This window comes from Setaria viridis, chromosome 9 (genome assembly GCF_005286985.2).
Source record: "Setaria viridis chromosome 9, Setaria_viridis_v4.0, whole genome shotgun sequence".
NCBI classification, from domain to species: Eukaryota; Viridiplantae; Streptophyta; class Magnoliopsida; order Poales; family Poaceae; genus Setaria; species Setaria viridis.
Window position 1 is genome coordinate 19058928 of NC_048271.2, and position 15125 is coordinate 19074052.

Here is a 15125-nt window from a genome sequence, read left to right on the forward strand (position 1 = left end):
ACTCGCGTGCTACGTGCAAATTACACAGATTCCACGGGGAGTGCGTGTACGGAACATTCCACTGTCTTGTACTTTCGTGGGAGTCAATACACAGTTGGTTCAGGATCTGCGAGTAAAATTCAGATGTACTTGAAGAATCCACCACCAACGCGTAGCATACTACATGAAAACTACGTAAAAAAACTCAACATTTAGACTAATATAAATCACTTGTGACTAATATATAGGAGTACTTTCAAGTTTCAAGAGGCATATATACACGCATAACATTTTTCAACATTCTTAAACTTTGGCCAATATCTAGCCGAAAGATTCACAGATTATACAATGTATTTCTGCCGGATTTATATTTGAAAGCATTTTGTATAGTGCCACTTTTATGATCATGAACAATGTATTAAGATAAGGGAAATGTTTTTTTTATCAAGCATATGATTCTTTTCATTTTTTTGCGACCTCTCATCTAAAATTGACCACTACAATACTAGTATCATACTTTCTTCGGTACAGTATATCCCTATATCAATTTGTAGTGACCCTGCCACCGGACCGCCCCGGTTTGTGTCACCTCCAATCTGCATAACTCTTTAGCACGAATCACAACTACTAATGGTGCGAGTCGTGCGAAGGAGTCCTCCTTAGGGATGAAAATGTGAAAATAGATATCTAAATTAGTCGACATTCGTATATGCTAAAATGACAATATGGATATCCATATTCGTATCCGAATTTAATGTAGTACTAAAATGGATATAGCCGAATTCTTTTTTCTTGATTGTCTCTATTGGATTCCACATTCGTATTCAACATTATGATAGATTCCACATTCGTAATCAACAATATCTGACACGATCCGTATCTGGCCATATGAAAGTATTAGTTCTCTCTATAACTAATGATAAATGATGTTAATTTAAATATTAATAATAACAGTATATTATTGAAACTATTCGAAAGTTATCTTTATAACTAATAACTAATGATATTAATTTTATTAGTACTTATATTGTATCCATAAAACTATTTAAAAATTATACTCCGTTCTAAATTGTATGTCGTTTTGATTTTTCTAGGTTCATAGTTATGCATCTGGACATATATTATATCTAAAGGTATAACAAAAACTATGCACCTAGAAAAATCAATATAACTATGCACCTAGAAAAACCAAAACGACCTACAATTTGGAACGGAAGGAGGATGAAGCATCTAATTTTAATGACCAGTGCCATTAAATTTAGAATTAATTGACATTTAGAATTCGACGTGCGATGCACGAATAGTTTCACGTCTCTTTTCAGTCGACAGGAACAAGTTGTGCGCTGTGCTCATTAAGCTAATAAGCTGATTATTCTTCGCAGCAAGGAAGCTAAGCAGCTAATCCCAATCCGATCCGGCACTCACAATTAGGGTGCTGTACGCTGTTGCCTTTTTGTCAGGGTCCTGTGATGGCCAAGCTAATAGTTTGGATAACACTTTGTTTTCTTATTAAGTGCCAGCTGAGCTGTTAATATTCTCACTTAATTACACGCTGATGATATGCATTGCGAAGGCTCTCTAGCAGTCGCAAGCGTGCTGATGTTACTGTTCCTTTCTTCAGAAGCACCGTTACTGTTCCTTGCTGCTCAACACAGTGTGTCCTAGACTCCCAATAGGGGCTGACGAGGCCCTGAAATCGATCGGCGAGAGGTACCGGCATGCTGTGATTCTACACCATGTTCATCACTGCTCTCTCACTGTTCCTGAGGTGAGCATTCGATGATCTCCTGAATCTCCACTAGAACGTCCAAGCTGCTTTTAACCCGGGCGAGGCGGCTTCAACATGCCTGATGCTTCAACCAGCTCTGCTGCTGCCGATCGATCTCGTCTCAGCGGGGGCACTCCCAAGGCACGCCGGCCGTGCGCCATCGATTCGGCGCTGACCGCCGCCGCCGCCGGTAGCTGCCTCTAGTGCGCTCGCCCGGAAATGATTCTGCCGTAGAAATCGGAGGGCACTGGTGCACCATCGTCAAGAAAGGGGCAGAAAGAGAGGGCACTGTTGGGCTAGCCGCCTGGCTGGTGGTGCACCTCGCGTCTTCGTGTCTGCAGCCTCCGTCGGACACGGGGCTCGCCATGTGCACCGTACCAACCCCGGCCATGGGGACCATGCTTTTAGCTACCAAGGATGCTACCGTGTACAACAGGACTAACCACACCATTACCATGCCAGTATCGGCATGGTTTCGGTTGCCATGTCGACGTCCGCCTCCTACCCGGCTCGATCGATTGCCCTGGTCCCTCGAGCTGTGCTGGGCTGCTGGCCACCTCCTTTGAGGCTCGTCAACCCGGGCGGGTTCGAGTAGTCGTTGTTTCAGGCTCTCGGCGATTTTTCTCATGTCTAAGAGAAGTTGAATTGGATTTTCTAAAAAACTAAGGCTCCAATTACATATAAAAATCTATATCAATTTCTATTTAGATGTGCACTAGATTTTTCTATATGTTGCTATCTCTATCGCAAAAGAGTTTTGCACCCTAGGTTTCAATCCTATAAACTACATATGACAATTCTAGAAAAGGTAAAGGTGGAATTGTAAGTGCAATAAGAAATGCGGAAGGTAAATGAGGTAGAGAAGGCAAACTCCCGGCGTGGCGACATGGCGATTTTTACCGAGGCATCAGAAAGCAAAGCTTTCCACTAGCCTAACTCTAGGCTAAACCCTAAAGCAATACGCTAATAGGCCTAAACTAGCACTAATCAAGAACTAAGCTTTACGCTAAAAGCAAAAACAGGTCCAAAAGCCCAACCAAATGGTCAAAAAGTCACATGTGCTTTTGCCCAAAAGCTGCTTTTGGTCTAGTACAAAACCAAAAGAACCTTCCCTTACTTTCAAGTGCTTTTGAGGTAAATAATTAACTACCTTGCCAGTGTTTATGAAACGTACCGCTTCGTTTCTATTTATCATCGTAGAGTCTTAAAGTAGAAGTGACGTATTTTGAAGGGCATGCCAAGTTTCTCACCTCGTACTGAGAAACATATCATTATAGCTTGTCTTGCATTGCATAATTTTATCCGTGACAACAATTTGTGTGACGAGTTCAAGAGATGTGATGATGATGAGGAGTACTTGGTACAACATACAAGTGGCACGAGACAAACACAAGGAGATGAGAGTGATGATGTGGAGAATGAGGATACCATGAATACCATTCGTACTAGGATTGTTGATGCTTTGGTTAGTGCGAGAGGAGGATAGTAATGTTGACGGATGGTATCATTATAAACTTTTGATGGATATTGTTCTATTTATGTGGACCAATCACTTTAATGGATAAAGAACATATAAAATTAATTTTTTTTCCTTTCTAAAATAGTCATTTACATGTAAATTAGTGAACACATTATTTTGTTACGAGCAATTTGCGTATAAACAGACCCACAGACATTTAGGGGCATTGCAGTTATTTCTTACACAATCTACATTTTCACAGCTGCTCTAACCAAACGGTCTTTTGCTTTTCCCACAGCTACTTTCTCACAGCTGCTTTTCCATAGCCCACAGCTCACGCCAGCTTTTCCAAAAGCAACAGCCCAATCAAACGCACCCTTAGGTGGATAGAGCAACTTGTGTGTATGTGAGAACCAAGCTTATAGCTTCTCCAAGCTCTAACACACTTCAAATGGCTGAGCAATGGGGTATAAATAGCCCAACTCAAGAACCTAGCCATTGCTAACCGTTGCAACTTTCTGCGTAGCATCAACTGATTCGGTGGTACACAGGGGTGGTCACCGAATGAGTCGGTGCACACCACCTTAGCTAGCCATTGGGCAGCCAACGCCCACGTCTGGGCTGGGTCACCGACTGATTCGGTGCCCTATCTCAACTGTCACCGTATGTGTCGGTGACTGTCTTGAGCGGCCTTCCTCCTTCACCGACTCAATCGCTACCCTGCTCCGTGAGCCACCGTATGAATCAGTGTGTCTCTAAAATCACTCCAAAGTAGACAGAGCCAATTTTGAGCCGACCCTGAGCCAAGCCAATCACACCGACTGATTCGGTGGTGATCCTTTGTGCCCACCGAATGAGTCGGTGGTCACAGTGCATGCTGCCTTGGTCATCTTTGTCACCGACTGATTTGGTGGCTTGATCTTCGTCGCGTCGTATGATCCAGGGACCATTGCCTTGGCCCTGCTGCTGTCCTACATGTCACCAACTGATTCGGTGACCATACTTGGTCACCACCGTATGAATCAGTGGATTGCATCGGTGGTAATTCCAGCAAGATTCTCTTCCAGTCTTCGCGTGTCTTTGTCCTAGCTTCTCTTCTACGATGTCTTGGGTTGCTTTAAGGTCTTCTAGGGTCTTGTACATGTCCTTTTGACCTTTGTTCCATGTTATTTGATTCCCCAAGTCCATCACTTGCATCCATGTGACTAAACCTTGTATACTCGCAAATGTTGTTAGTCCATAGGTTAGTGTTGACACACAATCACAAAAATCACTAATGGCCTAACTAGGTCCATTTTCCTTACAACGAGGGAGGTACGAGGCAAATTAAAGAACACCAATAATGAATACTTTAGGTTTAGATGGTTACCAACCGGCGAACAGAGTACACGCATACCTGGATTTAGGATTGTGTGGGGCCATCTCGATCCTCAAAGACCTCAACTGCATTCTTTGAAAGTTTCTCTGATTTACTGTTTAACGTGCGCAACTTTGCCTTGATCAAGACATCAACTGAACGTGCAAATCATCATTGAGCAACTCAGGATGAATATGTGAAAATCGGCCCCTTGGTTTAGAAAGCAGGCGCTCTGGTTTTCACACGCTTCTCAAAAAAGAGCTTTGGGAAGGCATACCTTGAGTTGCCCTAGATTCGGTCAAGTTAAGACATCTTAATCACCATCGAGACTAAGGAAGAAGAACAATCTAGGATGTGGAAAAGAGAATTTAGTGTTGAAATGTAAATAGTACATGTATGTCTTTTATCGATTGAATGCCCTCAATTTGACATCAATTATGGGTTAAGAATAAGGCGGTCATGCCAGGTTAGGAGTTGGAACTATTAAAAGTCCCGTGTCAAACTCAGACTTTCATTTTGAGCTGTCAAAAATAGATGACCTGAGTTGCAAAGAAATCATCATATGCCAATTGTGTTCCTATGGAACTTTTGGAGACCAAAATTACCTTTGAGGATGAGTAGCAATATGTCATCAATCATATTAGTACTATGGAAGATATTCAGACTATCGGCCATAAAATCTTAAGCAACTTACCAATACACTCGATAATGATTTTTTAAGTACCAATCATTAAGAGTTCTAGAAAAGCACTCACATTGCATTGTATTCATCATCATATAAGAATTTTCAGAAATTTCCTTCAAAGATCTTGTATGGAACTTCCTTACTTGGGAACCAATTACATGACTTATTGTCCTTCAAACCAATAGGCAAACCTATTTTTCCATACTAGACCTCCCATTTGGAATAACTTCTACTTTGTTATAGGCTTTAGTAACCCTAGATTTCCCTTTCTCAATCTCCATCGGAGCCTTCTTGTTGTAGTTTGATAATAGGATGCACAATCGAGGTACCAAATGAACATCCAAAATTTTTACATTCATCGCATATTTTGTAAGTAAAAAAATAACAATAGGCAATCATACTAGGCTAATATAATTAACCCAGCCTTTTGAATAGGCACACCATCTTAGGAGCCAATTGATTCTTGCTACAAAATCTTCCAAGAACTTCACCCATGGCCACATTAGCCGGATCAGATCTAAACTTAAGCACTTCAATAATAAATTATATGTAGTTCAACAATATAACTCACCACTACGCAAAATATATTTGAATGTCGAGTGCTAAACTTTTCTATCAACCTCTTCTTACTTGGATTACGAAGATGATTAGTAATAAACTTCCTTCAATCTTTATATCCACCCACATCTAATTTTGGAGCATCAACGGCCGACTTACAATATATAGAATCCACTGAACACTCCAATTCTAGAAATCGGGTCCTCAGATTTTCCTTGTACCATGAAAGACAATCCAATTTTTTCAGATTATCAACAATTGCAATTTCAAGCAAATATTTTATGATAATATTGGAAAATTCTTTATTGATCTTATAACCGTATGCTTGCAATGCCAAATCATTTGATCTGAAATTTTCATCCTTGATATATGATGTAGGGCAAATTCATCAAAATAGAATATAATGTCTAGGCATTCATCAAAGTAAACAATTACTAGTATGTTAAGAGTTTAGTCTAGAAATATGAAAAATATTATCTATACATTTTGGTGAGATTGCAAATATCCCCTACAATTCACCCAAAGTTGCAAATATGCCTTGCAAAGGAAAACAATTGCATTATTTACCACTCACAATATTTAACTTGGTGCAGAATCTACCCTTGTGTTTCTTACTTGACTCAGCTCAACATTTATGTGTGATATAACCTCAAAGTGCTCCATGTAAGAAGCTAGAATGGATATGGTTTGGAATATAGAAAGTGTTTAGCAGTTTAAGCTAGCAAGAAATTTTTTTGCATAATTCTTTTCCATTTTAATTTGTTCCATAAATTAGAAAAATTCTGAATGTTGTAAGCCTTATATGCTTTTAAAAACATGCTCCCTCACTTCTATCACCTTATATTACCACGAGTATGTTACAATTGTCATGACCTCCTACATAAGCTAGCGCTAATCGAGGAAAGCCTCACTCTCACAAACCCATTAAGAAAATAGGCTATTACTATTATTTCTTTATAAAAAAAAAAGAACAAGAAGCTTGAAAGCACAAACAACAACATCCGGTTTGCATGTTTGTTGTCACACTTATGACCTCAGGCTCCTTTCTACTCTTCCTACACAAGCTCCGCTCATGCCACAGCTACATGCCAAGAAGCATGCGCATGAGCACACCAGCAATGCAAGCCTCGGAGCACGATGTTGTCCCATGTGCCACGTAATGTACCCACCAGGATATCTATCTATTTATCCCCACACCATCTTATCCTGCACGTCAGCATCACGCTTCTCTCCGCCGTTGACAATTATTTGTGTTTTAGAATTTTCTTAAATAGCCAAGAGCTTTTTTAGTCTAATAAACATATTTCCTCAGAGTTATTCCCTAAGTGCCTAATGATTTTTTTATTGGGAATGGCTTTCTTGGTTGCTAATTTTTTTCCATTAGGAATTGCCCCAATTACACAATAAAACCCTCAGTCACTAGAGAATGCAATTTGAGAAAACACTCAAATAAAATGTTGAACATGTTGTAGTGGGTGGATAGAAAGTGTTTAACTATGCAATAATGTTTGTTGCATAAATTCTTCCATTTTAATTTTTTCTGTATTTAAACAATTTATGCCTTGTGGCTCTAATTCGCCATTGAAACCTGCTCCCTCACTTCTAAAAAATTCATAATTCTTGACTTCATCCATATAAATTGTGTTACCATTGCATCAAGAACGAATCATGAGGAGAGAATTTTGTGGTGAGGTCATTAGACTTGATGATAAAGCAACTAATTTTCTTGTAGAGGCTATTTATCACTTAGTGTGATGTGCAGGGCTATTTGCAATTTTCTTAAAATACTTTTGTTGATATAATAAATTTATTAGAAATGACTACAAAATAACAACAACAACAACAACAATAATAATCATAATGATGATGATGATGATGATGTACATCTTCACTTGGGAGTTGCCCATCGCCCCCTTTCAAACACGTGTTCATAGGAAAACAAAAGCAATTTGTTGCATTATTTTCACTTATACTACCACTTTAACAATGTGACACTGGTTAAATATGTTTGTCGTGTTAATGAACAGGGTAATTTATTGTCACTTTTGTCTATTTTTTCTTGAACTTATCACTATATGCTTGGTTAGTGCACATGACAACTATAGATTATATTCTGGAATGGAAGAACTATTGTCTAAGCAAGAATAGTAGTCAACCCATTTTGTCATATTTGGTGTATCCACCACAAAAATAAATTGTGGTGACTAACAAAAATAGATAGAATTGACCATGATAAATACTCCCTTTAATCACAAACATTAGATGGTTTGAACAAAGTCCTATTTTTTTCAAACTGATTATTAATAACTTTTAAAAATGTTTAGTTTAGAAACATGAAAAATATTAAGCGTAGAGTTTGGTGAAATTGCAAATGGCCCCTACAATTCTTCCCAAGTTGTAAATACCCCTTTAAAAGAAATAGTTGCATTATTTACCAACATACATGCGTAACCCCTATGCAAAATCTACCCCTATGATTTTTTTGAGGGAATACCCTTATGATTCTTACATGATGCATTGCCAACATTTTAGATTGTGCAAAATCTACCTCGAAGTGCTCCATGTAAGCAGCTAGCACGGATGTGGGAGATAGAGAAAGCGTGTCAATATGCAATAAAGTTCGTTGCATGATTTTCCCATTTTATTTTCCTCCATAAATTAGATAAAATAAGAATGTTGTAAGCTCTATATGCTTTTATATCCTGCTCCCTCACTTCTATCACCTTATATAGAATGCTTGAGTTCATTCATATTAAGTGTGCTAACATTATGCAACAGTATTATTGGACTTGTCAGGTGAAAAATATTACTTTTTTTTCTTATGGGGTATATTTCCAACTTAGAGTGACTTATATGGGCTACTTGCAATTTTCTGAAATTTTTCTTGAAGAGTACTTTTCTTAATATCATAAATTCATTTCTTGTAAATAATTTTAGTAGAAAATTCATGAAAAATGTAACTTTTGGAGACCGCGTCATTATTGTACAAAATGTTAAATATTTGTGTAGCTAGGAGTAACAGCCAGTTAACATCTTTTGACACGTTAAAATATGAGGAGGGAGTCAAATAGTGCAATAAATGCAGTTTTGTTTTTCTCCACGGAGGAACAAATATTGCGAAAGAGCAGTTATAGTCTTACAAAAGTATAGAAAGGCAAGTGCAAGTATGAGACCCTGGGAGCAGTGGTCTGCAATTGAGGAGAGCTAACTCACAAACCAATCATTTCTGACTGTAATGGTTTTGCATTGGCACGAGTATGTTACAATGGTCACGACCTTCTACATCAGCTACCTAGCATTGATCTAGGAAATAGCCTCACTCTCACATACCCATTAAGAAAATAGGCTATCACTATTATTTCTTTTTTCTTAAAAAAAAAGCACAAGAAGCCCGCCAGCACAATACAACAACAGCCGGTTTGCCTGTTTGTTGTCATACTTCCGACCTCAAGCTCCTTTCTACTCTTCCTACACGATCTCCTCTCACGCCACCGCTACGTGCCGACGAGCACGAGCGCGAGCGCGCCGGCAACGCAAGCCCCGGAACACGACGCCGTCCCATGCGCCCGGCGCGGTTTCTATCTGTCTATCCGCTCGCCGTGCTATCCTGCACGCCAGCGCTGCGCTTCTCCCCGCCGCCGGCGGTTGCTGCGGTCGGGGCGGCATCCCCCTGCTTGCCGCCGTCGAGGTCGAGGAGGCTCATGAGGTCGGAGAACGCGCCAAGGATGTCCCTGAGCGCGTCGCGCTCGTTGAGCGCGATGTAGCAGAGCAGCAGGTCGTGCAGGCAGGCCAGGTCGGCGTCGCGGCGGCGCGGGTCCAGCCCCAGCGCCTCCACCATCTCCACCATGGACTTGAGGAAGTCGGCGCGGGGCGTGTCCGTGGACAGCGAGACCTTCCGCACCGGCTGCATGCCGTCGTCGCGGAAGGGCGCCTTGGTGGCGGCGGTGGCCGACGACGAGGAGGAAGAAGAGGAAGCCGAGGCAGCGGCGGACGCGGGGAACGCGGAGGTGGCCGCGCGGCGCAGAGCGCGGACGTTGCTGGAGTTGCTGTCCCGGGCGGGGGAGGCGGGCGGGTGCTCGATGGAGTCGACGATGGAGTTGGACCGGCCGGGGGACGCGAGGAAGAAGCGGCGGGCGGCGATGGCGGTGGACAGCCCACCCGCGTCGGGCTCGGGCTCGGCGTCGTCCAGGTACAGCGCGTCGTCGTCGTCGAGGAAGGCCGGGGACGATGTGGACGCCGAGGACGTCGGCGGCGAGGCCGACGTCGACGGCGCCGACGCGGAACCCTCCTCGTACGACAGCGACGGCCGCCGGGCGACCTGGAAGCACCCCAGCATTGCGCGCTCCGCGCCCCTCGGCATCCCTCTAGTTGGTAAGAGAGAGAGAGAGAGAGAGAGAGAGAGAGAGAGAGAGAGAGAGAGAGAGAGAGAGAGAGAGAGAGAGAGAGAGGAGAGGAGCGACAGAGGCGGGGATGGAATTGGAAGGAGACTGGTGACCGCGCGTGTATATAGCGGAGCTGGGGAGGCAGAGGCCGGGAGGGAGGCAGCAAAGCAGGTGTGATTAGGGAGGGCGCTTAGCTTAATAGGAAAAATGACACGGCCTATAATTAGGCGCGATCAGCCTAATCCCCTTTGCTAAGCCAAAAGGCCATGTCCTAATTAAGCAAGAAACAGCCATCAATCCGGCTAATACCTCTCGTGCGAATGCAAATCGGCACACGGATCGAATTTGAATTCTGTGCCGTTGAGGGCCGTGCATGGCCATGCCCGCGCCAAGAATCAATTGCTACGGATATGTCCATAATTCATAAATTGGGGCTGCACCGTCGCATGCATCCGGAAGACCGGAAGGCTGGGATCGTCCTGGGGATTTGCTGGCACGATCGGAGCCGCCGAATTCGAAATCGGTCTGGGATTTTTGAATTGAAACTGATGAGATTTGATGGTGTCATGCTCATGCACGGCGACGATAGTGGAGAAATTGTGCAAAGATATCCCAGGAAAGACGTTTTGAAAGATATGAGAGCGGTGAATTTTCAAAAATTTCTATTTACTGCATCTTTGGTTGTTGGGCACAGTAGTAGGGAAACGAGCATTAGTTTCAGTTGTGAAATCTCGTATATCTCGGTTTTCCCAACCAGGACTAAGGTCCGTTTGGAGACAAGGACTAAAGTTTAATCCCTATCACATAGAATATTTAGATACTAATTAGAAGTATTAAATATAGGTTAATTATAAAACTAATTGCATAAATAAAGACTAATTTGCGAGACGAATCTATCATGCCTAATTAGTCCATGATTAGCGTAATCGATTTGTCTCACGAATTAGCCACGACTTAAAAAAAATATTAGAAATTCCCGGAAGGCCCCCACACGCACACGTTGCAAGGCACAAATCACACAAAATATATGCGTGCGCGGTGCTTGGGATTCGAACTCACGACCTCAAGTCTCGCGTATAGTTTCCTTACCATCTCACCTACACAACACATCTAACTTAGTAGGGGATGTAATCCTTTTGTAGTAACTCGTGAGGGACTCCTCTTTAGTACCAACCAGGGTTTGTAACACCAACCGGGACTAAAGGATCACCTTTAGTCCCGATTGGTGTTATCAACCGGGATTAAAGGTATCTCCATGGATGAGCTTTTTATTGAGGATCACCTTTAGGGCCTATTTGGTTCATGGGACTAAAGTTTAGTCCCTGTCACATCGAATCTTTAGATACTAATTAGGAGTATTAAATATAGGTTAATTACAAAACCAATTGCATAAATGAAGGCTAATTCGCAAGACGAATCTATTAAGCTGAATTAGTCCATGATTTGACCATGTGATGCTACAGTGAATATGTGCTAATCATGGATTAATTAGGCTTAATTGATTCATCTCGCGAAGTAGCCATGGCTTATGCAATTAGTTTTATAATTAGTTCACGTTTAGTTCTTCTAATTGGTATTAACATCCGATGTGACCCGAACTAAAAATTAGTCCATGTATTCAAATAGCCCCTTAGTCCCGGTTGGTCAACGCCAATCGGGACTAAAGCTTTTTTAGTCCTGAGTCCAAAAATAATTGAGATTTTTGTTGAGGATGGAAAGTTATTTTTCTACTGGTGGCACAGTCTCATTAGTTTCAAATCTTCTTACACATGAAATTAATTAATGTACAGCCACCCAACAGTTCAAATGAATGGATGGTAGTGCAAATAATATTTACGAGACATTTCATTTCAATATTTTCTGTTGGTTTGGAAGATTGGATACTGAGTTGTTCTTTACCTAACGGGTATATTTTCAAATATTCATGCAAAGAAATTAATAGTCTGTGGATTTGGTGGTTCTAGGGAAAATTTCATGCGTATCTTCAAGATCCCCTAACATAAAGGAGATACACGACTTAAAAACCACATCTAGGATATGAAATATGTGATGATTTTCTAAAGAAAATACATGGTTTCAAAACCAAACCTTGGTTTCGAACAAGTGGCACATTGTTTTAAATATTAATTCATTTTCCAATAAGGAAAAAGAGGAAGACATGGTTTTATAACCAGATCCATGTTATGAACAAGCAGCGCATGATTTTCTATAGGACGATTAACAATAACAAGAATTAAGATGGAGGTTCTTAGCACCATATTTGCTATCCTTCTAGCTAATAAACTTTTGTCAAGAAAAAGCAAGAAGTAGAGACCAACAAACCTGAGTTCATCTGCCGAATAGAGCACTACATTGTATCTTTAGGAACATGGTCTCAAAACCAAATCCAGGTTATGGACAATCTATGCATGATTTTCTCTAGAAAAAAAAACAGTGTTAAGGGCAAAATGAGATGTATTGCCAATAAAGCTAAGAGAAACAAACGGTAGAGACTAGCACACCTGATTCGATCTATCGGTAAGGGCCAAACGTCTTGGAACTACGCAACGATTGGAGGATATGGACGAAAGATTTTCATGTACCCGAGCAACCGAGAAAATTCTTTGTGGAAGAGCGACCAAAAGGGGAGGACCATGGCCGAGTAGGGAGCACTGAATGGGAGTGAGAAAGAGCTGAAAGAGAAGGGAGCGCATAGACTCAACGACGGCAAGCAGAGCGGGGGTTAAATAGGCGATATTCATAACTGTTGTAATGCATGGAAGCCACATGGCAAACGGGACGGAGAGGTCATTGTGTCGAAGGTATACAAATGTCAAGTGAAACAATTGATATTTATAACGGTTGTAATGCATGGAAGCCAGTTGGCAAGGGGGACGGAGATGTGATTGCATCGAGGGTAGACAAATGTCAAATATCAACTGACATAATTTGTCGCAACCCACGTGGAGATCGCACAAAAGGCACTTGTAAGCATCAGCACACATAGATCCTTCTAGAAATAATTCAACAGCTAGGATTGAAGCAGATATGTGACTACGTCGGGAGAAGACAAATGTCAATACCAGCGTGCACAGATCCATAGATACTTTCAGAAATAATTCCACCACTAGAATTGAAGCACAGAGAGCAAGTGAATGTCAAGTGCTACCTTTATAGAACGTGTAAGAGGGCTTTGTGAAACATGTGTAATAAGAGGGCTTAGTGGAAGGAAAAGGAAATATATAGGCACCTATATGGGAGGGCTTAGTGGAAGGAAAAGGAAATATATAGGCACCTATATGGGAGCAGAGTAAATTAATTTGGCATGTTTATATGTACTTATATGTAGTTAAATGGCACATACGTCTTCACTATATGGTTGCTGACACATGCATGGTATCTTCACACGGGCAAATTGCAGTTTACTCCACAGTGACCAGTGTACGTACTTGCGCTGAGCTGAGATGCTCATGCTCCCTGGGTTTTACATTATTGTTCAAACTGGAAACCTCTCGATTACTGGAGATTATTTCCCATGCCTTGACTATGCGCGTGTAGCCTACAGACTAGACTAGAGCCTAGGGAAGAAAGGAAGCTATTGGCCGTAAAGCAGAAAAGAACCCTCTGCCAGGCTGGCCGGCCATGGCGCTGGTGGCGCTGGCGCCCCAGCCGCGGCCGGCCCCGTGCACCCCCAACCGCGCTTTCCCCTGTTCGCCATTTGTCCCGGTCCCCCGCACCGCCGCACGCACGGGTACGCATGGCGAGGCGTGGGCACGTACCCACCAGCCGGCCGTTTGTTTTGTAACCGCCAACCAACTGCTAACTAGTACTCCCTCCAGTTTCGATTTAGAGGTCCCGATTTCAAATCACGTGTCGTTTTGGTAATTTTTATTCATTCTGGACTATATTACCCTCGCGCATGCATTGACGTAGCTCGGTCCCAAGGCTAGACGTGCTCGCTCCCAAGGCGGCAATTAAACCACGCCACACTGTTCTCCCGTCTTCCCGCTGCTCTTTAAACCACGCCGCGCGCTGCTCCGCCTCTCTCGCTCGCCGCGCGCCGTTGCTAGCTGCTCCGCCTCTCTCGCTCGCCGCGTGCCGTTGCTAGCTGCACCATGGACGCAGGCTCCATGGAGCTCGAAGGTCGTCGCACCGGCGTTTGTCGATGCAGGTTTAGTGGATGAGAGCTCGCAGGTCATCGCGCCAGAGAAGAACGATGATCACTCCATGGACGTGCTCATCGTCCCTGATTCCGAAGGCAAAGACGACGACCTGTGTTTGTGCAAACGTTGCGGTGAAGTACACGGTGTGCAAGACATTGAAGAATGCTGCCGCGTTCGCAGGGAGCAGAGCAGGTGCTCTTGATGTCGTCTCGTCCACAGAGACCATGCCAGGTGTCCACAGAGACTATGACCTCACGGCATGGATCATAGACGGCTTCAACAAATTCGATTGTGAGTTATACATTCCCAATGTCGATGAGCTTCAAATGGACAGCGAGACAATCATTTTACCAGACCATGTCCAGCAGAGGGTGGATGAACTTAGTCCAAGGATGCAAAAGTTAAAGGAACAAGAGGCAAATAAGAAGACTGATGCATAGGGTAAGTACATAAATTGTTACATGTCTCGTACATCAACTAACCCTAGTCATTGCCTAGTTCTAATATTCTTCTCCTAATTGTTTGCTGCAGCGAGAATTGCCTTTGCCTGGTCAACTATAGATGCCTCACAAGCAATTTGCAACGGAAGCTGACCTAGTGTCTCTAGTCTTTTTTTGTTTATGTGAGGGATTTTATATTTATTCGCTCCTGCAACCTTCATAGCTTCCTTCATAACTAGATGCAATGTGAGCCAAATTCTATTAGCCTTCTCCGGACAATACTCATTGAAAGCTTGTTTCAGTTATGAAAAAAAATGTTAGAATGAGTATGGAACTGATATGAAATATTATTGTA

At 42.5% G+C, this 15125-nt stretch overlaps 1 protein-coding gene across 1 annotated transcript; it reads right to left on the bottom strand.

Annotated features, from left to right (window-relative positions):
* Window positions 1-8977: 8977 nt before the first annotated feature.
* On the bottom strand, window positions 8978-10166 carry LOC117841017 (uncharacterized). Its single transcript, XM_034721584.2, has one exon. It carries the CDS (start codon window positions 10164-10166, stop codon window positions 9393-9395), a length of 774 nt encoding a protein of 257 aa, XP_034577475.1. The 3' UTR covers window positions 8978-9392.
* Window positions 10167-15125: the final 4959 nt, after the last annotated feature.